This window comes from Oculina patagonica, chromosome 8, assembly GCF_052425735.1.
Source record: "Oculina patagonica isolate OP01 chromosome 8, crgOcupat, whole genome shotgun sequence".
In the NCBI taxonomy this organism is placed as follows: domain Eukaryota; kingdom Metazoa; phylum Cnidaria; class Anthozoa; order Scleractinia; family Oculinidae; genus Oculina; species Oculina patagonica.
Genome location: NC_135765.1, coordinates 8734719 through 8762082, shown reverse-complemented (window position 1 = coordinate 8762082; position 27364 = coordinate 8734719). Strand labels below are relative to the sequence as shown.

Here is a 27364-nt window from a genome sequence, read left to right as displayed (position 1 = left end):
AAATAAGTAACAATAAGGTATTTTAATTTATTAAGCGCTACATAAAATGACAAGAAAACGTCGTTTTTTAAGTCCACACCATGTCTCTTAGGTATATGAAAGGGGTACCTTTTTTCAGTTAAATTTCTGTCAAAAATGGTATATAAAAGGGTAAGAGGTAAAAACTTGGGGCGGAGCCTCCCCGTATAAAACATTTTTGAGTACCCCCCGGGTTCTTGGTATGCCTGGTGTTTGAACCCCACACAAAATGGCGCCATGTCGAGAGAATCCATCAGATAGGGAGGGACATTTAACTTAAACGTGGGTCCCACAGTGTAATATGAAGTTGACGAAAACATTGCCATGCCCCCGATCGCAACTTGCCTCCTCTCCTAAATTACTTCCAGAATTTTATAAAAACCGTCTCGTTAAAAATCTTAAAATCGATCTTGTCCGTGTGCAGTAACAAGTTAAAGGATGATCACGCTTCCAGTTGCTGACGTGATGTCTGCTATTGCTTCCGGTGTATTATCTTTCATTTCATACATTGTAGGATTGTAAAAAAGGTCACTTAAATAACGTATGGCCCTTAGCAAAGTTTTACACACCTCAATATATACTGTATCAGCTTGAACCTCAAGCTCGATATTATTGGGTTGCGACTGTTTTTTGCTAAAGTTAACATTCTTCTTTGTTGCTAAGTGTTCTTGTACAAAATCCATGTGCACAACTCGGCCAAGTACTTGATAACGGTCTATTAGTAAAAACCAAAAAAAAAAAAAACAAATTAGTAAAAATTAATACAGTCGAAGCTCTCATAAGCGGACACCCTCGGGACGCGAAAAAAGTGTCCGCAACTGGAGCTGGCCGCTTACTAGAATGCTTTTTGTAAGCGGCCACTAGAGGTGTAGGGGATAGATGGCCGCTTACGGGAGCTTGCCCAGCTAACATAATGGTAATATGCATGTTAGTGGTGTTTCGAAATGTAACCGGACGTGGATGACGACAAAACAAACACTGAAATATACTACTGTAATTACAGTAAAATCATTGTGACGAACCGCACCGCACCGTCCCGCGCCGCGCCGCGCCGCGCCGCGCCGCGCCGTGCCGTGCCGTGCTGGACTGGACTGGACTTGACTCTGCGGTACGATATGGTACTTTATTATATGACCAGCTCCGTGAGCGGTCAAGATGAAACGAATCCCGTGCTCTGATTGGCTACCCGAGCGGTCAAGATGGAGCCATCTTGACCGCTCGGGATCGCCCGCTGTGTTCCCGCAAGCGAAAAAACTTTTCAGTTCTGTCGACGCTTTTAAAAAAAGCTTTTCCGTCGTAAACTTGAGCTATGTAACCATTTTCCGAAACAACACAAATATTTTCTGCCTGTTTCTAGCGAAAGAGAGTCTGATTACAGAGAAATAGGAGTTTCGTGAATTTTATTTGCCACAACAACCAGCTATAAATACAAAAATTAAAACGCAAAGTGACTTGAAGACATGATATAGGTTTTGTTCGGCGGAAAAGGGAGAGAAGTCAGTGACATACCTGAAGAATAAAGAATTCGGCAAACTTGCCGTTTGCGAGTGTAAATCTTGATGGAGAAAGCGGACGGCACGACGAACCAGGCACTGTAAGCTTTTAAAACATCTTTTCACTGAAGCCTCCAACGCACACGTCGAATAAGGTCGGGTCGAACATTTAAATCAATGATGTAGGAAAGTTCAGGCTTTTACCGTGAATTTATAAATCCTAAACGCTCTCAACATCACAATTTCAATATTCAGCTCGTGTCAGGGCAGGTTTGCACCACTACAGCGCCAGAAGCGAGCAAATACTCTGAAAAACGTCCAATAATCAAAACCTGGCGGCCAGATGGAATGGACATTCTTGTTTTAAGGCTTCCAACTCAACGCTGATTTGCAATTTAAGCCATTTCGATATCCTTTCCCGTCCGGCCCTCCTTAACTCAGTCAATAAGCATTTTATCATATGACCTGACTGAATTTTTTTTTTCTTTCTATTCGTGGATACAGACGCGGCAGCCCGTTTCGCGCGCATTTTGAAAAGCCAATGGTAGCTCGTAATTTGTTTGGGAAGCCAGTAAAGTGCATTTGAACTGCCGATGTGCGTACAAAGTTTTTAAACTTCTGTTAAAATTGTCAACCAAATCTTCAAGTTTTAGCTCCATTCCAAGAAGATTTAAATCCGACTAAATGCCTCGTACATGATTGCAGTAAGAAGAAATTTCAAAGGAAACGTTTATGAAGGACTACAACAAAGAATTTGCATGACGTTGCTAGTCTTGCTCGTCTCTCGGCGAAGACGGAATTTATCCTGATTGAACAACTTAGTGACGTTTCTTCTGAGCCGAAATTCACAATTGGTTTGAACGAGAGGATTAATTAATTTTCCACCAAGAAGGATTTTGGATATTAAAAACAACATTAGATCTTAATCTACGAAACTACATAAAGACTTGGAAAGGGATTGTACTGGCAGTTCAGGATTTTGCTTCGCTTCGTTTCCCTTCGGCTTCAAGTTGTTTTGTTTACCACGGATCATAGGATTCATGAACGTCTGCTGTTGCTGCTTAGTCCTTGAATTCGTTAGTTCCTCGACGATGTTGAGCTCTGCATTACAGTTGATGTCCAAATTGTGCTTAAAATGCTTTGTGAAAACAAGCGGAAAACAGAGAGGTTAAGCATGACGTTTACGGCAAACGGCAAAAATAATTATGATTTTGCTCGCTTTTTCTTTAGCACTTAAATAAAGCTAGTCGAAAAATAGGAAAAAAATCCCTTAATCACAGTAAATGCAAACAATTTCCCTAAATTGTATAAACGGCTAAAATCAGACACCAAAAGTTCGATTTTTGCCGTTTGCCGTTTGCCGTAAACGTCATGCTTAACCTCTTAATTATCAGGTTAGTCGTAAACATGTACTCGCATTTTGTTTGTTGTGATTAAAAATTACGCAGCAGAAAGAGAAATTTGAGTTTACTTCGCTTTTGCATTTTGTCTTCAATGTTTATCATGACTTCAAACCAGGATACGTCTTTGTCCGATTATGTTGGTTTTTTTTGACGGCTTTTATTTCGATTTTATTGTTGTTGTCAGGAGTATTTCTTCATCAATTGGCAAGTTTAAACACGTTTTGTTTTCATTTTTGCGCCTGCAAACTACATCGCTTTCTAGATAGTAAAGTTTTGATAAACATGTTGGACATTCTTTGCCTTTTAGAAAAATCTTAACTATCGTTTATCTGAATTCAAAGCTGTGGAATCATTTGGTTCCAATTCCGGCATCTCGCAGCAGTAGCGGGGCCGTACGCCTTTCTAGTGGGGCCGTACGGCTTTTTCCGGCAATGCTAGAGCGAGGCGCACGGCCCTCATACGGGACTTTTTTTCATATGGTTTTCCAAGGAAATTGCGCGCGGGTCCGTACGGGTCATATGATAATCTGCCATCTTGACCTCACGCTTGGTCAATAACCCATATGTATTTTATTATTTTTATCGTAACTCTGAATAAAAGAAAAAATACTTGCATTCGGATTGTCTTCTTTTCCCGCTTTTTCACAAATAGGTATTCGGTCTAACTAGCTACACTACAGTGTAGTATATAGCACACAACATTTGCTACTTTACCGTTCCCCTTTGCTACAACGGACGGTGTTTCGATCCACTTCTTCTCAGGTATGTTAATCTTTTTGCTGAATGCTTGATCGCCTTCCTTTACAGATACACATCCAAGACCTACAATGCATATTTTTAAATAACTGGAATTTAAAGGCGTAAAAGACCTTATAGAGGGAAAATTTCTAACACAAATTTACTTAACGTAAAAATCATTATTACTGATCGGCTTTTGTTCATGTTGCTCATTGCAAAACATGGGTCATATCTTTTCACGAAAAATTATTGTATAGCTCACACATTCATGCACTGAGAATATTCGGTCATTGAATGATTCTTAAAGTAATTGAGGCGATATTCACTGCGATGTTACTCTAGTGCATTAATCGATGTCCAAGTAAGCTTAAAAACAAAACAAAATAAAAAGAAACTGGAAATAGGTGACCGACTTTAATTAAGGGGGGTCACAACAATGTTCAGTGCTTTCCAGCTTTCATAATTTGATGGGTAAGTGATACAAACATTTATCAGTTACCGCTACGAAAATGATATTAAACGAATACCAAAACATTGCTGAACAGCTGTGTCATTTTCATGACGTCACTGGTAGCCATAGCAACGGTATAACCTGTTAAAAACACCCTTAATTTTCTCTTTAGTGCTTTTAACTCAAAACAGTCTGGTGACCCTCATTTTGTATTATTGAATAATGATCGGCATCTTAAAATACATTTTTTTGCACAGTTAAAAAAATTCTCTTTAGCGGTCGAAACATGTTTGTAAAATTAAGGGAAGTTGTCCTGTCCCTGATGTATAGTGTTTAGTTTTAAAATCACTGAGGCGCAATCACGCTATTGTTTCCATTGTAAGCAAACGATCCTCTCTTGATTTACAAATGAAAAGAAGCGGCTAGACAGTTATTAGTATGCAGAATCTCTTCATTAGTAAGGAGGAAGACAGTTGTTAATATGAAGGAAGGCACTTGTACATAACAATAGAGGTATACATTTTAATAACAAAGGAAAGCGAATGCAGGGGAAGGCAGGGGAAGGCGGGGGAAGGCAGGGGAAGGCAGTGGAAGGCATATTGAAGGCACAACCCGGGCTTAAAAACAACATTATATACTACTAATAACATAATCTGAACACACCTTGTCCGGATCCGAAATCCAACATTGCCAAGAACATGGCAGTTGATAAAATTAGGCAAGGATTCATTACCTAACAGGAAAAATTCAACTACAAGGTACTGCTTTATGAAGGTAGGTAAAATTGCCACTCTTTTAGACAATGTCGCCTCAGCAGTCGCACAGAAACTGCGATAACGACTGTGGTGATAGAATTATCTTACGTTAAAAGATGATTGCAATTTTTACGCCTAAACGAATTTGCGAGATGAATCAATTCTTGTCAACTGGACCAATCATTTTCAAGTAGCCCGGTGAGCAACCATCAAAGACACCTGTGACATCTTCGTTTGGTGATTTATTGTGAACGTTTGCAGTTTAAGGTGGCTGAATACAGTTTTTACGTGGCTCAAAGGCGCGCGCTACGATTTTCTGCTTGACGTCATTATTGCTCGCGCGCGCTAAAATGGCGCTAGCAACTCTAAACAGAAACGAAAAAGAGTTCCATCTGTTTTACCGCGCTTTCCCACATTTTTATACAAAAGAAAACTTCAAAATGCTTTCAGATACGTCTTGAAACCTGGGACGGAAAACAATACGACAAAAAAGGTGGATAAACAGCCGACAGAGAAGTTTTAATTCTGTCTTTTATTATCGCTCGCGACGCATGGCGTCACATTAGCGCGCGCTCGCACGCGCAATTTGATTCACTTCGGAGGTCGTAAAAGCCAGATTTTGATCCAGATTTTCTCGTACAACCTATTATGAAACTTTCACAATTAAATGTAAGGGGTGAACCACGTCCACAGCCAAAATTTTGAAACAATCTGTAAGACAGATTTTGAGCTATTTTAAAAATCGGCAAAATATCACATTTTCCTATTTTGCGAAACATCTGTCTTACAGATTTTTATATTATTTTGCATGAACGATAAATCAAAGCCAATTTCTTATTTCTGAAATTTTGAGGTAGGGTCTTGGTTTTCATGTTACGTCATAAAATTCTGAAATCAAAATTCACTAGGCCTGCTAAATTTTCGTTGTCATTAGGCGAAAGATAAACTACAAATATATATTTTTGCAAATTTCCAGATCGATAGTGTCATTCGTTTTTAAAACAGAGCATTTTGAATATTTGAGTTCTCCGTCGTATGTGACATCAAGCTGAGTGCCGTGACAAGGCAACAGCAGCTGAAATTGCGGATCGGCTCCTTTCAGTGGCACATTTTTTTTTTATTGGATCTTTTTGGGTTTAAGAATAAGATCGTAAAACTACGCATATTTTAGCCTGTACGCCTGGAACAGGCTACGCATATTTCGGTGGTGGGAATATTATAAAAATAAAAGGCGTCGAAATTTTAGAGCTCAGAAACACAGTAATTCTCATACGAGATTGTAGTATTAATTTCCTTGCACCTAAACAAGAGAAAATTATTTTCTCTTGACCTACATTATGGAATGAACGACTTTCTTTCGTTAAAATTAATGGAGTAATTAAAGCTGTTGAGTTTCTTAAATGGCTAATTTGCTTATCTTGAAAGAACTATCGTACTCTTTATTTTGGACTGTAGAAAACTCGCACTTTTCGTGGAAATCTCGCATATTAATAGATTTCTGGAATATTATTACACCTTAACTTTCCTCTTCTTTGTTCTCGATTTGAAATTCGGATACTTCCTCAAACTAAATCTTAACTTTCCTCCGACAGAAACTTATGAGGGGTTGTCATTTTATTTGTCCGTCATCTTATTATCTGTCTATTTTACTTTCTAAGTATTCCTTAGTTAAGTTATTTCTAAAATACAACTTTTTAACAAAATGAACCTCATCTAAGATTCTTTTATTCCTTGTATTCCAAACAGCTGAAACTACTTCATGAAATACGATCACGTCCGATTTGTTTATTTTCACTCGCACTTGTCAATTTTTTTTATACATTTACAATGAGTTAGCTTAAATATGAGCTAAGGTTGTTGCCCATTTCATTTCACTGAAAGCCTACAAGTGAGCAGAATAAAGTTCTCAACTCTGCAAGTCATTCTTTCTTCACTCTTAGACTGAATCCATTACAGCAAAAACCCACATAAAAGAACACGTGTTTTGGCGGTTCAGGCTGTATTTGTTCTTATATATCGGGTGTTTTGCTGCAAAATCAGCCTGAAAATGTTCTTAAGGTGTTCTTAAAATTGTTCCTAAAAATTAAAAACTACACAGACTACCAACAGATAAAATCAATGTGCAAGCACAACATTTTAATTAATTTATTGATGGAGCTAACCTTAACTGCATTAATTCCCATACCTGGAAACTCTATGTGTGCAATGGTACGTTCTAGCACATATATTGATCTACTTAGTACTGTTCCTTAGTAGGTTATTCTAATCTAACTGGCAGACAGATACTCCGTAATTGGTAAACACCTTCAAGAACAACACAATCAAAAGCCGATCGACCTTCACAGCCAATTTGCCATCCTAAAGAAATGCCGCGGAAAGTTTGAGTGCCTAATTTACGAGATGCTCCTAATTAGGAAAAAAAAACCATCCCTGAACACTCAAAAGGACTCCATTCCAGCGAAACTGTTTACTTAATTATGCACATTTTTCTGTTTTTCACGCCTCATTTATTGTAATTTAGTTTCACACTTTCTTTTCCATAAATATCGTTATGTACCATGTAAAATTTGCATTTGATAATGGTGACATGTCGTCGCCGAAACGTCATGTACTTTTAGCGTTGATATTTATTCTTAACTGGCAGACAATTTTTATAATAAGGACAATTTTTATTTTTCAAGCTGAATGTGTTCTTATGTATATATGGTACTTTTTTGACCACATCTCAGCCTGAGTGTTCTTAATCCACTTGTTCTTTTAATGCGGGTTTTTACTGTACAAGTCTGCCCAAATTTTATTCGGTAACAGTTCTGAATAAAATATCAGTAAAGTGAAAAATGTAGTTGAAAGTATTAACACCACTGCTTTATATTGCTTAGCTTTACAAAGAATATCTGAGCACACTGAAAAGGAATGCACTCTACTTTCAGCTTATTTACGCACGCTTACAGTTCAATTTTTACGGGGATGGACGAAACACGCGATTCTGGAAAACTTGTACAAGCAGAAAAAAACAACAACAATAACTACAACAACTTGGGGAGAATCTAAGCCACGATTATGAGCGAGAAATCAATTCACAAGAACCTTTTAGAACGTCCAGAGTGAGATCAAGAAACTCGACGGCCTGCTCTCTGCTCACGACGCGCGTATTGTAGCTATTTGTACAATACAACCTTCCGTTGATGGTGCCACACAGGAACCCAAAGACGAGCCCCGAAGGACGCAAAGACGCCGAGCCTGCAAGTCCATCAAAGCAGAATGGACCATTTTTTGCTGCCTGCCACTCATGTCGCCCAAGGTTGGACAAGTTAAAGATTCTTAAATCTTGTTGGATTGGTGGTGCTCTTTGCTGATCAGCAGCGGTCAATTTCAGGAAGCAATGTTTCAGGAATTTGTGGTGCTGGCCAGTGAAGAACGCCCACTTAACTTGACGAGAACACTCTTGTGCAAACTTCCAGAAGTCGTTGATCTTGGGTGATACCTTGATTTCTGTACGTAGACTGCTCACACACAATACGAACTCGTCGCTCTTAATCTCGGTTCCTTTCTTATATCAATGTTGCAGCTCAATTTGAGAGACACGGCAGCACTTGGCATTTCATCTTTTCTTTTGTGTAGTATTTTTGCCATGGCGATATGCGAGGCTGCAGTGATTGCTCCGTGAACGGAACACTTGGACATTTTACATGCCTTGATTAATCCAAGTGTCTCCTCGATGGAATACTCTCGATACACAACTGATGTCCTATCGGGTGCTGCTGGGTCACGGGTAAACACTGGCGGGTAGGTTTTCAGGTATAAATTCTCCGGCCTGGGAATCTTCAACACTGCTTTTAAACGTGATATCCATGAAGACACACTTAAAACAACTTTGTCTAACACAGAAGGAGTGCAACGATGTCCCATCAGAACTCCTGTGGACGGACGGAACGGCATGCTTTCGACTTGAACCACTTCGCCTTTGTATAACAAAGTTAGGTAGCGAAAAAAATGCTCCAACATTAACAGGAATGAACGACCGTCTGCAATAACATGAAGAAAGGTGAATACAATCGCGTTTTTGTAAGCATTCGTTGCTCCATGCACGTGAATTTCATCCAAAAGAGTGGCACGCCACAAGGGACCGAAGTCAAAGTCAAATGGTGTCTCAAACTCCCGCTCAAAAACAGGCTCAAGGTCGCCAGCGTTTAAGTCCTTTACTGTTTTAAAGTTGATTATAGTTGGGTTTTCCACTTCAGTGAAGTATTCAGTGACCGGCTCACCATTACGCGACTCTTTGTTTATTTTCATCCTCAAAAGTGGGTAGCGTTTAGCGAGCAATACCAACGCTTGCCTAACCATGTCGGGATCCAGGTGTACTCTCGATGTAATACGCAGAAGAACCACTACCTTTGAAATATGTCGTTTGTCAACGGCATTGATAAGTCCTTTTTCTAAAGGACCAACTGGACGACTTAGCCTTCCGCGTTGAGTGGATTGCTGTATTTCTTCATTTTCGTCGAAGATAAGTATACGTGAATGGGACGAAATCTGGTCTAGAAAGAGAATTACAGCGGCTAAAATGGTGGCAGCGATACAAACAACACTGTAGGGATTGCAGCGAGAAACGAAGTCGATAATATCGATGGCGGACATGTTGGCTACGGGTGTCATGCATGTAGTGCGACGCACATGCACAAGAATGCTACTAGTGAGAATCACGCGCCCTTTATAGTGTTGGAGTATATCAAAGAATGCAAATATTGGGATTAACGCGCTTCAAAGTGTCGCCGGCCGGCCTTGCTACAATTGCACATTTGCAAGTAAAATCCACTTTGAAGTAAGGAATGTTAGAAGTGATAAAAGCGATAAAATATGTTAAAATTGAGCGCTACAAAATAAAACTGGCAATAGCTCTAAATTGTGAAGAGGAACACAATTAAGGAATAAATTGAATGCAAAAAATTTAAATGCATTGCATCTACATTATTGCTAATTGATTTTCTTGAATCAACGAACCAAATTTAAGTATTCAAATGACTATCTTTTCAAGTAATTATACCAACTATAAAAAAGATAAGGGTATTGATAAGAAGAACTATGCATAGTAATACAGAGTTAACTGGGCTTTTGTAAAACATGCGAACTAATTAACACGATTGTGTTTTGAGAAAAAAAAGAAGCTTGTTCTTGAGACAAAACAAGAAAAAAACCCAGAATGATCAAATTCTACCATAACCCACGGACGTGATCTTTTGAACATTTAAAATTAACATTCCTGAACGCAATATACGACAATTTTTAAATGAGCTACAATGCAAGAAATGTCAATGTTTTTTCTAGTTTCTTATTTTCAAGGGAATCTAAACGCGACCGAATTCAGTACATTACATGATGTATTTGTGTGTTTAGAGTATAACATAAAGAAGGCAATTGCAAGGCCGGGAAGCGTAATCATTGTAAAAACCAAGTTTTGGTTTATTACAAGAAAATTTGATTTAATACAATATTTCGGCTCTATTACAGGAAGCTTTTCATATCAAAGCCTCCAGAGAGTTAGAACTATTTCTCTGATTACCAATATTTCTATACCGTTTATTACGTAACATCAACACGCCTTAGATATTTAAGTTTCCTGTTGTAAAATTTAACATCACACGACTATGACTCTGTAATAGAGCCGAAATATTGTATTAAATCAAATTTTCTTGTAATAAACCAAAACTTGTTTTTTACAATGATTACGCTTCTCGGCCTTGCCTTCTTTATGTTGTATTTGTGTGTGCCTGGAACCAGTTTATAGTCATATTTCGGTGCGTTCTGCTTTTCTGCAATTTAAAGCAATATCTCTATCTGATGCATCAGGAAACTAGCTGATAAATATTGTTAAGCGTATAAACTTATATGGCGTGTAGGGTTGATTACGCATTTTTAGAGGATCCCAAAAAAGGTTAATTCGCTCCACCGATAGCACTATGTCTTTAATTTTACACTGAGAAAGTGTCAGAAGCTTTTAACATTCTTTCTTGCATAAGTTGAATTCTAAGGATAGTAACTCCGACTTTTTATTTATCTCAAAACTGTTTTGCTGGGTTTGATGCATAGTTGAAACAATTGGACACAATAATGAGCTTGTCTGATAATATGACCACGTCTGGTCTAGGAAATATATCGAAGCAATACGTTACCGGGCTCCCGTTTAAGATATGTTTCCGATAGAGCGTAACTTTAACACCGATTTCTCAAACCAAGTTTCGTTTTCCTTGAAGGGTCGAGAGATCGGGATTGCGCTGTATAATGACTTGCATGATGTTTGGCAAGCTGGCAAAACACGAATACAGCGAGGCAAATATCTTATATTTACACAAGCTAGATATTGTTTAGTCTACTTTTTTTAGTGATTTGACTTTTATTTGGCCCTGTCGGTTCAAAAGACTGCGAGAGTTGTTTTAAAACATTTTGAAGTCGGTGTTGCGCGAGAACAACTATCCACCATCTTTTATTAACAAGTGTGAGAGATCACTGTCAAAACCACCAGCAGATTTACCAACTAATGGCTTTGTGGTACTCCCCTATGTTCAAGGCATTTCCGAAAAGATTGGCCGCGTTTTGAGAAAACAAGAGATCAAAGTCGCCTACAAACCGCTAAAAACTGTAAACAGTTTGTTTCCGCGCCCAAAGGCTCAAAATGATGTTGACCGCCCAAGATCTGGCGTAGTTTACAAAATCAATTGCACCAACTGTAACTTTGTATACTACGGTCAAACGGAGCGACCATTAAAGACCCTAGCCTGAATTTCAGACATCCCTCTGTGCTCGCCTGCTTGCCAGAAGGAACGTCTGAACACATTTGGGCTTAATGCCGTCCGGTGACGTCACTACCCGAAAACCGGGTAGTGATTTTGATTGGTTGATTTAAAAATTATTTGCATAATTATGTGAAATTATGACTGAATTTTACCGCGCGAGGATTGTAATTTGAAAACGTTTGGAAAGAGTTCGAAAGAGTTCACCTTCCCAGAAATGAATTGATTAGTCATTTACCTTGAGTTTATTACTTTATTAGTTTACCTACGGATGAAGAATAGTAATGGAAATCGGTAGGTTTTAATTTGGCGGCATTCGTCGCTTCGACATGCAGTGCAGTGTTTTGCCAAATTTATATGTAATCTTGTTTTGTCAACAAAGCCGCTCGACGCTTATGTCCTGCAGCCTCGATGAGCCAGTGATTTCTGAACTCAGTGCCCACGGTCAAGTAGGATATTTTTGGTTGAATTCCGTTTCTTGATGCCTCTGAAACCGTCGAAATTGATTTATTTATTAAAGTACTCACGAGTGTGTTGTATTTGTCCGTTGCGTAACATATTATATTTTGATCGCTAGATAAAGCAAATCAGTTTAGATTAAATCGCTTCCGTAAAAGTATATAGCTTGCAGTCGATTAAAATATCATTCATTTGTCTCAAGGTTTTTAATAGTTTACTATTAAAACAATTTTATACCCTGTAATCCTTTATTTAAGCGATTTTTCTTTCACAATTTCATGGCCTCGACAGAAACTTTTCCGCATGAATTAACACCAAAGTGTAGTGACGTCACCGGACGGCATTAGGCCCGAATGTGTTCAGACGTTCCTTCTGGCAAGTAGGCGAGCACAGAGGGATGTCTGAAATTCAGGCTATAAAGACCCGGATTGCGGAACACAAACGAGCAGTGGCCATGTTCGACCATGACTCAAAGATCTCCTGTCATGTACATGAAAATAATCACCACATGGATTTCAATGCCGTCAATGTAGTTGGACATGAGCGAAATTACCACAAGCGACTCTTTTTGGAAGCCTGGTTGTCCATAAAGGATACGCACTCTGGGAACGACCATGCTGTCATCCCAGAGGTTTACAAGTCCTTGTCACGCGCATGAGTTTCGCGCCACGTTTTCTTTTGTTTCAAACTTTTACACGTTATTTTTAAAGCGCGCGCTAACGTCCTGCTATTTTTAAATCGCGTGTGAAAGCTTTGATTTTTTAACTGATGAAGGCTTAAGCAATAGCCGAAACGTCTTGAAAAAATAACATCAAAACACAGTCAGCGACAAACCTTCAACAAACTATTTATTATGGTTGCCTTTTCTAAAATCAGGAACGCTGAAACATCGACCAAGACCATTTTTTGGACAAATCTACCGCCGACTTCGATTTCAATTTATCTGCAATTTGTTTTGGCGTTATATGGTGTTTGCGCATGCTCCGTATGTGTCAACTTGTCCCTGGTAGGCGAGGTAAACATAACCAAACTGTTTATATGGAGAAAAAGTTGGCTCGCTCCCTACCTTCAAAGCAACCTTCAAAGCGAGTAACCCTCCACCCAGGGTCACCCTGCCCCCGAGCCAACTTAGCAATTTCTCATGTTAAGGGTTCGCAGCTATTTATAAAGAAACGTATGAAAAGCTCTCTCGCCCGTGGTGGCTCGGTATGGGTAACCCTCTTACCAGGGAGAGGACAACTCTCCTCCATATAAACAGGCCCTAAACGCTTGGCAAAAGATGGCTCAGGGGAGAGGGTAACCCTCCTACCAGGGACAACCCTCTTCCATATAAACAGGCCCTAATTAGTTAGGCGTCAGGATAGGATGTAGATAAATGTTTTTTGATAATTTCACAATTGATATTAATTCAATATGAATTGACACATTTTGCTGTGGACAGTTGTAAGCCAATAATGAAACTTGTCATAATGGCTGTGGCATGGACCGAGGATGTTTAAGATGTGAATATGTACCAGGCTTTGTCAAGGAAAATACTCATCAAGTGGCAAATCTCGCTGCTATGCACGACTCGGAACTTTTCAAAAGAACGAAATCAATTGCATTTTGGGAAATTCGACCGTACAAAGAGTAGGAGCTGTTATCAAAAGATTAAATTATTGACTTGTCTCAAACCCGGAAAAAGCGGATACTGTTTATTGCGTGTAGGAATTTTGGTCTACCATTCAAGAAGTCCCATTTTCCTTTTGGGAAGGCCAAATTTGTCTTTCCACTTATATTCCATCCGAAATTTTCGGATTTTTTTACGGAAATGGCGTGAACAACCTTTGTTTTCATAGTTGATGAGCTTTTGATTTACAGGTGAACCCCTATGGAATTGTAACGTCCTAAATTTGCATTTATTGTAATATTTAACGAGAGAATAGAAACAAGGAGCGTTTTAGGACTCAAATATGTTATAACAATCTGTAACAGCTTGACGGACAAAATTTCAGTTAAATACAATAGATTGTTAACGAAGTAGGCTACTTTGAATTTGTTAAATTCTATACCCTTAATTTTTCACATTTCGATTAATCACAGTCGGTTAGCTTCAGGAACCGCGTAACATTTTTCTCATTGGGGAGGCTGACTAGTGACTTAAAGTTAAATGGTCTCTTCCATATTATAGCTCAAAAGTAAAACACTCATAAACAGATCTTAATTTGCCTTTACTTGGTGTCACATTTTGCTTTATAGAATAACCGAGCTTTTGCGCGCGTTGTAATTCGTTGATGCCTGTCATCTATTAGAGAACAGACGCACAGATGACGTCACGGGGTGGTGTGACTTGCGCGCGTGATCAGAGTTCATAGGCCACTACAAAGCAAAAAAAAAAATCAGCTTAATTACAAATCTACAGTGAGAAATAATACGCCAAGCATCGTTCCCCTTTCGAAGCATTTAACTGGACTAAACAAGCTTGAAGAAGACATAAGCCATTTAAGAAACTCAACAGCTAAATTAATTAGTATTGGTAATCAAATGGTGACGTGTGAAATTAGGAAATAATTTCACGCGCGTTTTGTCAAAATGCTAATTAACATTTTGACAAAATGCAAGTGAAATTATTTCCTAATTTCACGAGTATACCATTTGATTACATTTTAATATCATAGGTGACAAATTACGCTTGCAATCGTAGGTTTTTGACTGGTATATTGCCTCGCGAACTCCGAGCTTTGAAAAGTTGAAAGCAGAAATTTTGCCTTGAGTTCACAAGTTTGCTAGTCTTTGAAGAAAACCTTTTAGAGATTCCTTTTTGCTGTTGACAAAAAGTGTCAAAGATGAATCAACTGTCAATTATTTCTCACATTACTAGTGACCGTAGTTCGTCTTGAATGAACTGAAAACGGTGCCCGTTTAAAACGCTTAAAAATTCGCTCGATGCCATTTATGTAATTGGCTCAAGTCTAGAAGACGTTTTGACGTTTTGAAATATAAAGTATCATCAAAAGTTTTATTACATGGCCAAGGCTTGCTGGCTAAGATGAAATTCAAGCGAAAATGTACAGTTTTTAAAGCTTAAAAGCTTTAAAACATCTTTTACAGTGGAACCCCGATATAACGATCCTCGATATAACGATATTCCCAATATAACGATGAATATTCTATGTCCCGGCAAAAGTTACAGTAAAATGTATGGGACAAAACCCCGATAAAACGATCTTCGATATAACGATATTCCCGATATAACGATGAGAATTTAAAATCTTCCCCGATATAAAGATATTTTCAGTACACAGTCACAATTTGAGCAAAACATCGAACTTAATCCAGTAGCATAACAGTAATCGAGTAATCTCTAACGTTTCTGATAACAGCTTTGTACGATGGTATTAGGCCTTTCTCGATTATGCTAGTAAAATTGACATTTAATGCTACAAGAAATTCTCGCATTAAGCCAAGAAAATGCTAAAATAATGCCTGATTTCTTTAAAAAATGCCACTTGAATTCCAAAGAGTGCTTTGTTTTGTTTCAAACAAAACGTACAAACTCTTACATTATATGCTCATATCAACAACAGGTGATACTTAATAATTATTTGTTTATAAAACTTGGGTCAGAATTAAAACTTTTCCAGCCAACAGCAACTAAACAGTCATATTTGAAGCACTACCATGCGCTGGGTACACACCAATCTCGAGCCCAGGGTTCATCCAGTCGGTCAGCGGTATGGGATGAACTCTGGGAAACTGGAATCGATCAGATCAATTTCAGGTCGATTCCAGGTTGAACCTTGGTCTTCCGGTTTTTATTGCGCATGCTCGTAGTTCCAAGCGGAAGTAAATTTCCCAGAACCGGGAAGTAAATCGAAAAAGTTGAATTACAGTATTACTGGTGTTTATTGATTCAACAAAAGTAACAATAACGTCCTGCAGTTAACAAAAGAGAGAGTTAACAAAAATGCGTCTGGTGTTTTGATTCCCTTTAGTCCCTTTCTTGGGCATTCTGCTATGTTTGTTTTAAAATCAATGGTGTTGTTAGCCGTCCAGGATTCCGTCCGTGAAGACTGCGTGCGTGTGTCCGTTGTTGTTTTGCCGAGGACAGCTTACATAATACACAGCGCACAAACAAGCTATTCTTGGATTGCAACCACGTGACAAGGCGGCCATGTTGGATGACAAAACAATGAAAAATGTTTTTGCGGAATTTGCATAATAAAAACGTTTTGTTCCCAACGGAGGAAAACGCTTTGTTTCTGTCATCCAACATGGCTGCTGTGACGTCAGCTGCAAACCAGCAATTGTTCTGTTCATAAAAAAATTTTGTTTGGCGACTTTCGCATACTTTTGTTTGGCGACTTTTGTATATTGGAAAGGCTTCTCGCTGACAGCGCATCTTTTCAGGATAGGTTGCATGTTTTAAAGCAAACAATTTTTTCCTCGTTGAATGGCGGTGATATAAATAAAGACGTTGAAGGCCACACGCACACAGGTCAACGCTATTCAAAAGGCGTAATTAGCATTTTGGCGACTTAGCACGTGCACACGTGTGTTTTAATTTTTGTACAATTCATTTTCTTCAGCAAAACAACAACGCGTTTTGTTCAAATTCTGCGTCATTATAATTATTTTGAATCGTGCACTGTCTGCCATATTCAGTTTTTCAACCGGAACGGAGATTTGAATAAAAACAGTAGTTCTAGCGAGATTAGTAAGTCAACTATAAATTGAGTTTTCAATCGACCTTGTCCTTGGTGACGCCGTCGTTTGTTGTTTAAAACTTCGTTCAGAATCGACGTTTAAAGGAAGTCCTTTTTATTCATGGTATCTTTTACGTTCAAAGAGAAGGGAAGAATTAGAAAATACTTCATTTATTTAGAGCCATATCACGATTTCTTAGGTGTTTTTACAAAATTAAGCTGATACTTCTGAACATTTGACCATGGAAAACAAAAAAATGTTTTTCCAGGGTTTCCGGTTTGGTTTACTTCCTGGAAGATTTTCAGACTTCCGTGTTGATTTCTATTGTTCTGTGAGGGCCAATAGAGAAAGAGAAATACATTTCAGTTTCCCAGAGTGTCTACCGGCGACCCTACTGCTGACCAACCGCTGACGGACCGCGGAGCCGGGAGACACTCTGGGCTCGAGATTGGGTACACACAAGAGAAAGAGTTACCCGCTGACCACCCATACCTTTTTTCCGTTGGTGCACACACACAAGTAACACAACACAAGTACATAAGTAACACAACGCACAAACAGTCGAAACAGACAGAAAACAATCAAATTAAGTAATCAAAATTGTGAAACTTTAGGATTGTTTATCCTTCTGAGTTCTGAGTGCTGAAATCTGGATCACAGTCATGAAAAATGACAGAAAATGACAGACAATTCTTTTTCAAGAAAAAACGAAAAAAAATGCTCGTTTTCCCAAAAAATGCTGAAAAAAATGCTAGCATAATCGAGAAAGGCCTAGATGGTATACAAAAATGATACTTTATTCTAAACCTCCGTATCCAGTGAAAAAGTACATGTTTGTTTACCCCGATCAAAAACGATATTTTCGGCTATTACACGGCCATATCGTTATATCGGGAGTTTCGATATAACGATACCTCGATATAACGATATATTTTTCTGCTCCCTTGGCATATCGTTATATCGGGGTTCTACTGTATTACGGGCGCCATCTTGCCGCTAACTACGTTGCCATGGCAATTTTATAATTTCACATGTGAAATTATAAATTAACGTTAAAATTTCGCGCCAAAATTAAGGAGTAATTTGTCACCTATGATATACTTTATTAATTGTAACGAAAGAAAGTCGTTCATTCCATAATGTAGGTGAAAGGAAATTAATAGTACTGCATTCTCGTATGTTACCGCAGGATCATAATTCTACTGAGAATTACTGTATTTCTGAGCTCTAAAATTTCAACGCCTTTTATTTTTATAATATTCCCACCACTGAATTATGCGTCGTTTAACGATCTTATTCTTAAACCCAAAACGATCCAATAAGACGGAATTAAAAGTGCTACTGAAAGGAGTCGATCCGCAATTTCAGCTGGTGTTCCCTTGATTGGTGTTTGTTCATCTGCATAGTTAAAAACCATCGTTTGCTTACAGATAGAAAATTGCTAAATCCCTTTCTTTTGAGTAGCACTTTATTTGAAAAGGCAACCTAAAATATCCCTAAAATATATCAGTAGTAAAGCCCCCCACTTTGCGGCAAATACCCTTATTTTTACATAGTCTGTGTAGTTACTTGAAAATATAGTCATTTGAAGAATAAAACTTGGTTCTCTTGCTAAAAATATTAAAAATAATGAGCTTTCGGCTGTCGCTCTACAGCCTTCGACGGATAAAAAATTGAATACAAAATGAATAAAATATATACAAGAAAGGTGAGATAAAAAGAAAATAATAAAACAAAAGCGAAGTAAAAATGTGCTAATTAAGAGGCTGTTTTAAGAATACAGTATTGGCTTGGAATGGTATACCATTCTCACTCATTAATTATGCCGCTCATTGTCCGGCGTGGAAAGATATGGGAAAAGATTGTGGCCGAGGCAATGAACGACTGGGTGAGAAAGCACTATAGCTGTGTATTACGTCGCCGAAGGGGAGGTTGGAGGGTCGAAAATTCGCCCGGAGTTCCCGGCTTGCGTATCTCTTTCGAAATGCCCCGAAACTAAGCCAAGGGGTCTTTAAATACGGCGATTGTGCACGTGGTGATGAAGCATTACCTAACGCAACTATCTATAAACAAATGGGGGTTATGTAATCCACGCACTTCTGAATTCCGCGTCATAATTATGAATGAGAATAGGCTTTGAATTTTTGTCAGCATGCTTAGTAGCAGAGGTGTGCCAAGCCTCCAAAGTTTTTCTAATGCGAAAAGAGCCTTTGTCAATGACAATAGAATTCTCAAAGTCTATGCGATGGTCGAATGACCACGCATGTTTCGCAATGTTTGAGCCATTCGCACAGGTTTTTACATTTTAATATTTTTAGCCAGTGAACGTCTTTTATTAATTTTTATTATGTCTCATCCTGGCTGCGCTTCAATCTTTAAAACTTGGCTCGTTGATTCAAGAAAATCAATTAGCAATTATATGGCCGGATGCAATGCATTTAATTTTCTTGCATTTAATTTTCGTTCCTCTGCAATGTTATATTAAAAGCTATTGCAAGTTTTATTTTGTACTGAGCACTCAATGTTTACATATTTTATCGATTTTATCACTTCTTACATTGCTGACTTCAAAGTGGATTTTACTTGCAAATGTGCAGTTGTAGCAAGGCTGGCGACACTTTGAAGGGCGTGAATCTCAACATTCGCATTTTTGGTATACTCCAACACTATAAAGGGCGCGTGATTCTCACTAGTAGCATTCTTGTGCATGTACATGTGCGCTGCACTTCAGACGTGATAACCGTAGCCAACATGTTTGCCATCGATGTTATCGACATCGTTTCTTGCTGCAATCCATACAGTGTTGTTTGTATCGCTGTCATTTTAGCCGCTGTAATTCTGTTTCTAGACAAGTTTTCGTCGCGTTCTAGTATACTTATCTCTGAGGAAAATGAAGAAATCCAGCAATCCACTTACCACGGAAGGCTAAGTCGTCCAGTTGGTCCTTTGGAAAAAGGACTTATCAATGCCGTTGACAAACGACACATTCCAAAGGTTGTGGTTCTTCTGCGTATTACGTCGAGAGTACACCTGGATCCCGACATGGTTAGGCAAGCATTGGTATTGCTCGCTAAACGCTACCCACTTTTGAGGATGAAAATAAACAAAGAGTCGCGAAATGGCGGACCGGTGTCTGAATACTTCACTGAAGTGGACTCGAGTGAAATCAACTTTAAAGCAACAAAGGACTTTAACGCTGGTGACCTTGAGCCTGTTTTTGAGCGGGAGTTCGAGACACCTTTTGACTTAAACTTCGGTCCTTTGTGGCGTGCCATTCTTTTGGATGAAATTCACGTCGATGGAGCAAAGAACGGTTACAAAAACGCGATTGTATTCACCTTTCTTCATGTTATTGCAGACGGTCGTTCAATCCTGCTGATGTTGGAGCAATTTTTTCGCTACATAACTTTGTTATACAAAGGCCAAGTGGTTCAAGTCGAAAGCATGCAGTTCCGTCCATCCACAGGGTTTCTGATGGGACATCGTTGCACTCCTTCTGTGTTGGACAAAGTGGTTTTAAGCATGTCTTCATGGGTGTCACGTTTAAAGGCCGTACTGAAGATTCCCAGACCAGAGAATCTTTACCTGACCACCTACCCGCCAGTGTTTACCCGCGACCCAGAAGCACCCGATAGGACATCAGTTGTGTATCGAGAGCACTCCCTCGAAGAGACACAGGAATTAATCAAGGCATGCAAAATGTCAAAGTGTTCCGTTCACGGAGCCATCACTGCAGCCTCGCATATTGCCATGGCAAAAATACTACACGAAGGAAGAGACAAAACATCCCATGAACCCGTGTACATCAAATCAAGCTGCAACATTGATATAAGGAAGGAATGTTGGCCCGAGATTGAGAGCAACGAGTTCGTGTTGTGTGTGAGCAGTCTACGTACAGAAATCAAGGTATCGCCCAAGAACAACGATTTCTGGAAGTTTGCACAAGAGTGTACTCGTCAAGTTAAGTGGGCGTTCTTCACTGGCCAGCACCACAAATTCCTGAAGCATTGCTACCTGAAATTGACCGCAGCTGAGAAGCAAAAGGAAGCACCACCAATCCAGCAAGATTTGAGAATCTTTAACTTGTCCAACCTTGGGCGACAGGAATGGAAGGCAGCAGAAAATGGTCCATTCTGCTTTGATGGGCTTTCAGGCTCTGTAACTCTGCGTCCTTCTGGGCTCGTCTTTGGGTTCCTATGTGCCACCATTAACGGAAGGTTGTATTATACAAATAGCTACAATAAGCGCGTCGTAAGCAGAGAGCAGGCCGTCGGGTTTCTTGATCTCACTCTTGACATTCTAATGGACGCTTGTGAATTGATTTCTCGCTCATAATCGTGGCTTAAATACTTTAAAAGAACTAAAATTTAAGAGAATCTCCAAGTGTTTGAGCCGAATTTATTTTTTTTCTTGCTTGTAGGCGTTTTTCCGTCCATTCCCGAAGAAGTAGTCAGTAGATGCAAACGTACGTAAGCTGAGAGTCTAGTACATAGCTGTTCAGTGTGCTCTTGAAGATATTCTTTTGAAGCAATAGAGCAGTGATTTTCACTTTTTCACTGATATTTTATTCAGAATTGTTACCGAATTAAATTTGGGCAGTCTTGTAGTGGATTTGCAAGATTGAAGAAGGAATCACTTGCTTCGTTAAAAAATTTATTCCGCTCACTGGATGGCTTACAATGGCATAGATGAGCATTTAAACTAACTCATTGTAAATCTATAGAAAAATTGACAAGTGCGAGTGAAAACAAATACAGGATTGAGTTTCATGAAGTATGTAGTTTCACCTGTTCGGGCGGCCGAAGGAAAAAAAAAACCTTAGATGAGGTTCGTTTTGTTAATTTGTGCAAAATGAACTAAGGAATGCTTATAGAAAGAAGAATAGACTGACAGATGATAAGATGACAACTACATTTAAGTTTTTGTCGGAAGAAAGTAAAGTTTTAGGTTGAGGAATTATCCAAATTTAAGTTTTAAAAGGATCCTAGTCAGCTACGCCTTTGTTTTTCTTTACATACAGTGTTCGAGAGTTTCGGTATTTTATTTAAGGCAAAGCTTGTCTAAGCAAAAGAGATCACTGTGAAACTGCTTAAGGTAATTAGACAGACTTCCAGTAACACAACAGTACAGCAATGCAATAAGACATCGCGACGCCAGACAGTTTTCATAATTTCGTTGGTATCGACAATGGCGAAGGCTGACTGGGTTCGTTTAAGTTTAATATCGAGAAGTCGGGAGGAGTTAAAAAAAATATAGAAAAGCCAAGTTAAATTATATTTAGAAAATCTATTAATATGCAAGTTTTCCTCGAAAAGTGCTAGTAGTTCTTTTAGGAAATTACCCATCTAAAAAAAAAAAACAGCTGAACTCATTCACTACAATCTCTTACCTCACCCGGAGGAATATATTTCTACGAGTATTACAATTTATCTGAAATCTAACATTTTGACGCCTTTTATTTTAAAAATATGCCCTTCATCGAAATATGGGTAGTTTTTTTATGTTATTCTTAAGCCCAAAAGATATAATAAGAGAAAATTAAAAGTGCTACTTCGGAAAAGGAGCCGATCCGCAATTACAGCTGGAGTTCCCTTGATTGGTGTTTGTTCATCTGCATAGCTCAAACCATCGTTTGTTTACAAAAAGAAAATTGCTAAATCTATTTCTTTTGAATTGCACTTTATTTGAATAGGTAACCTAAAATATCCCCCCAAAACGCAGTTTATATTTGCAGAATTCATGACCAGAGTCCTTTGTGGCCTGGAAGTAAGGCTGCATTCATTATGTATCCTACAGGGGGGGGGGGGGGGGCAGAGGATTTTAGGGGGGTTTCTCAAATTTTTTGAGCAAAAAAAGGGGGGATATGAAAACTGTTTAAATATCTCCTGGGGGGATGCTTATTTTTTGTACGATTCTGTCTAGCCTTTGTAATAGTTTTAAAAAGTGAAAAAAGAAATGATGAGTAGAGCAGCTTCTTTCAAGGATTGTAAGCAACAAGGGTACCTCTATTATTCTGAGAGACTATAGTACCTATTTTGAAGTTTTTTAAGTAGTGTGCCTGACCTGTTGATTTAATGTTTCGATACAGTATAGAAAGTAAAACATCTAAAATGGAAACATTTAATGCAACCTCAGTCTAAGCAGTGCAACTTTGTTGAATCAATGAATGCAAAAGAAAACAATGTAATTCAGTGCACAGTTTTATGAAATTGAACAACAAATGTGCACTTAAATGTTCAATGAAAAGATACGAACAATATGACTGGAAAACTACCGCGTCCACGTTTGAAAATATGAACAAGCTATACGTCGAAGAACTTAACAAATATTTAGACCATCATAAACTTTCTCTCCTTGGGAAGAAAAATGATAAGATAAGGAGAATAATGGCACATGTCACACTTGAGAGGAATGATGTTGAACGGCCGCTAAACAAGGGTGAAGAGGATGGCAGCAGCGGAGATGAATCAGTGGATGAGTGTGATAGTGAGAGTGATGATGATGAGGTTGTTGCTTTTAGTTCGACGTTTGAATCAATTAGGTTCGACAGATTTGTATTCGGGTCGACCTGCCGTTCTATCCGACAGGCCCAGTCGGATAGAACGGCAAAAGTTCGACACTGATTCAGACGTCGCACTTTTCATGTGCCGAATCTAATGCATAAATTACGCTAATGTATTTGTAAATATAAGAGGGTTTGTGATTGGCTAGTGAGAGGTCATGAACGCGGTCATGCATGATTGCTTTCCAACGCTCGAACTCTCGCTGTTAGTAGATTGCATTCGTATCATGTTTTCGTCCTCTGTTTTTGAATATATCTCTAAAATGAAATGAAACAAAAAGCAAGACTGGAAACCAAAAGTAGTAGTTAAATTACAGAACTGTTTGATACTAGACACATTCGACCAAAGCCTGGCAACTGTACTTCAAGAACTGTGCTGTTTTTATTCTATTTTAAACCACAAAGAGATATGTTCTCCCACTGAACATTGTTCTTGTTAATTTTTTTTATAAAGTGCGCGACTTGAGAAGTCCTTGTTTTCCTCTGGGCACAGAATGAGTTCGGCACATGAAAAAGTGCGACGTTTGAATCAACTGCCGAACTTAATTATTTGGCTCGACCCAAATAGGTATTAGGTTCGGCACATGAAAAGTTCGACGTTAGAACCGGGCCTTAGACTGGCTGGCATAGGTATGATATAAACAGTCAAAGCTCTCTCGATGTTGTTATTAAACATGTCTCTTGAAATTTCAAACATATATAGTGTTTTGATATTTCTTGTGAGGGAGGGGGGGGGGGGTATTCATTTTTCGGCTGATTGCTTGGGGGGATTATGAAAATTTGTATGGACCTTGGGGGGATATAAAAAAATGAGCCGCTGAAAAAAAAATCCTCTGTCCCCCCCCCCCCCCCCCCTGTAGCATACATAATGAATGCAACCTAACTTTGACAAATTGTTCTAAGAATTAGCAGGGAACTACATTTTGTGGAATCTGTTGTTCCGTCATGTGGACAAAGTTTCTAAAGCGACCATATTTTCAAAGGGTATTTTACCGACATTTGGAGTTGTTTAAACTTAATTTTAGATTTTAGTTTGCGAAAAAAGAGGTTTTATATATAGCTAGCAGAGTCGCGCAATCACTAGATTTGAGTATTTAACAATTATTCGCCGAAGGCGAAGTGAATATTGTAGAATCGATGTAGAATAATCCCCGAGACGAAGTTGAGGGGATTATTCAACAAAAATCACTGAGCCTGAGGCGAATAATTGTTTTAGTATAATTTTTAGAGGTGATCAACAAGAACTAAAAAAAAAAATAACGATAGCAAACAAGAAAACAGCAAACACAAGTGTTCGCTTGCATACGGTGTAAACCAGTCTAATTCATTGAGTGCAATCAGAATTTATTTAGCTAATTAAAGCAAAAAAACGGAACAAAACAAACACTATGAGAAAGATAGATGTCCGGTACCTTTGTATGATTGTTGATGACTTCTAAGCGAATGTGCGAATCCTCTCGAAAATGAGTAGCTCCGGTGAAAAGAGAACTAGATATTTGCTCAATCGATCTGACTGAGTTTCTCATCGATCGCAAAACCGCCGTGTTTACGATCATTTCTAATGCCTTGAGAACCATCTCTTGAAACTATTTTCAATCCAAAAGCCTTGGTAGTCATTTTTCAAAATTCCCAAGATGGCGGCGTTCAGTTGTCGAGTTTTGGGCTACTTCAGAAAAGGATTTCGTAGGGTTTAAGCACTCGTTAGAAGCTGAAATTTTGGTGAATAACATATCTTTGCATAAACTTTTTATTGGCGTAAAAAAAATTAATGGCCATTCTGGAGTGAACTTCTCCTTTAAAGGACCTTACGGTAGCTGCTTTATATTCAGTTGCCTTCGCCGGATTTTTCCGTTGTATTTAGTTACGTAATATTGTTCCCAGCCATATTTAATTTTTTAGTGAGTACATAACGATGTTTGTACCCTGGGTACCAGAGGATTTTTCTCGCGCGCGGTGGATACTTCAGGGGCCGAAGGCCGCGCCGATGGCCGAAGGCTAACACCGGAAACCGCGCAAGAAAAACCTCTGGCACCCAGGGTACGATGTTTGTGCCTCGTAGTAAGACCGAACTTTACAGGGAGGGTTACTGTGTCTATATCATTTAATCGGGAACTCGATACTGCCCCATTAGTGTTCTAAGAAGGTTTATGAATTTAGTTGGTATTGATGCTAATAGAAATCTCCCTTTGCTTTAGACCACTTGTTTTTCACAGGAGCAACGCAGTTATACGCTATGAGATGGAAAAAATCTCCTATATGTCATACAGGGAAATTCTTAGGTTTCAACCCGGACGACTACGGTATCCATAGCTTTAAGCTCCGTGGGGATAACGCCCGTTCTTTGTAACAGCAAATCGGTTCCGAAAGGCACTTGAAAGTACATGGCAAATGGAAGACGGACGCTGCCAAAGATATGTAGATATGTATGTAGGTCGAGAAAAGCCTCGATAACAGGCTACAAGTAAGAGGAAATTCCGACTCAGACCGAGCGAGAGCTGGCACAAATTATCAAAATCGGAATTCTTCATATGCCGCCCACAGAAAGCCTATAGTAGGCCTAGAAACGTGGTGGGATTATTTTTCTTCAAATATTTCTTCAACCGGTCAAAAACTTACAAAACCGTTATGACCCCCAGTGTCTGCTAAAACACACCACAGGCTTCCCAAGCTCAAAAGTCGTCTTTTAGATTGTTTTTTTTTAGAGCCGATAATATAAAAAAATAATGAAACTCGATGTGTTTATCATAGTTATTCTAACATGTCTGAGCTTCATGTTTAGGAGTTTTTTTGTTTAATTTTGTCCATTAGTTATCTCCCACTCTATCAGCCGCACTGTTCGAACTGTTCTCTGTCGCCAAGTTCCTCAAAATCTCGCTCTTGCAGTCGTAGATGAACCTATTAGGAATTTAGATTGTTGAATAAATTATGATTTGTTACGTATATGTTGTTTTGTTTGCTTTTTTTACGATGACTTTCATATATTAATTATGTTGTAACAGTTTCGAGGTCAAAGCTTCATATTGAAGAATAGATAAAAATCGCGAAATTTAATACACTCTAATTGTACCTTCCTCACAAAATCGCGAAATTAAGTACTCGCGAAATATAGCTCTTGATTTTTCGCGAAATTAAGTACTCGCGAAATTTAGTGAGAATAAGGTAGATCATTTCGGTCAATACAATTTGAAAGGCACTGCCTATTTTCTTCCGGCTCTGATAAAAAAAACACACACACACACGTAACAAGAATTTTAAGCAAATTTTTATTACGAGTCAAACTGCAATCTCTTACACATTACGACCACTTTTAGTACCTCCCCGGGGGTATCACATGAATGTGGCACAACCATGGGCTCCTGGCACAACTGTCTCACGGCATATAGTCCTACATATCTTCCAGTTAAAATAAATGCCGCATTTAGTCGAATAAGCGCCGTCCCAAATAAGCGAAGCCTATGAATAACGCCGCATTTGGGACAAAATGTTAATAAGCGCCTCCTCCGAATAGAACAGTCCCGATGCGGTGCTTATTCGAAGAATTCCCTTTGACCACAATGGAACTCTAAAAAAGCATTGTAAGTTTCCTTCTATCACATTAACAGACAATATTTCTCACTTAAAGCGAATATATTACACCATTATTCGATCATCAGGACAAGTTCCCTGTCCAGAATTATTGCAGTACGTAGTTTTGTTGTGAAGGCCGCCCATGAACTTTACCGTCACACCAAGCCCAATTTCTCTCTTTTTTTTCCAGGTACCTGTGCAAGCAGTCTGTTTTTATCTTTTACTTTGTTTAATTAGTGGTGTCCTTAAATAAGCTGCCCCCCTCCCCCGACCCCCCTCCGCGAATAAGCGCCGCATTTGAAACTTGAATAGGGTATACATTCGCTGAAACTAGACTTTACACTCATCACATGGAAACGTAATCCACAGTCCAGTTGACAACCAGCCAACATCTCCAAGTACACAAATCGTTAGTGCGCTAGACTCTTGGTCGACCGGTCCGTAT

At 38.8% G+C, this 27364-nt stretch overlaps 2 protein-coding genes and 1 pseudogene across 2 annotated transcripts in view; 1 reads left to right on the top strand and 2 right to left on the bottom strand.

Moving 5' to 3' along the window:
* LOC144663097 (uncharacterized) overlaps nt 1-4832 on the bottom strand; it is a 34452-nt gene extending 29620 nt beyond the window's left edge. Inside the window, exons 1-3 of the mRNA XM_078524030.1 lie at nt 4766-4832; nt 3628-3735; nt 588-733 (exon numbers count right to left, since the gene is read on the bottom strand). Of these exons, the coding sequence (XP_078380156.1) occupies nt 588-733; nt 3628-3735; nt 4766-4832 (321 nt within the window). The remainder of the gene's footprint in view (nt 1-587; nt 734-3627; nt 3736-4765) is intronic.
* A 2187-nt stretch (nt 4833-7019) lies between these two features.
* LOC144662568 (uncharacterized) lies at nt 7020-9525 on the bottom strand (annotated as a pseudogene).
* Nucleotides 9526-18913: 9388 nt separating this feature from the next.
* LOC144663633 (uncharacterized) lies at nt 18914-21480 on the top strand. The gene has a single exon (XM_078524642.1). It carries the CDS (start codon nt 19380-19382, stop codon nt 21123-21125), a length of 1746 nt encoding a protein of 581 aa, XP_078380768.1. The 5' UTR covers nt 18914-19379; the 3' UTR covers nt 21126-21480.
* The last annotated feature ends 5884 nt before the right edge of the window (nt 21481-27364 follow it).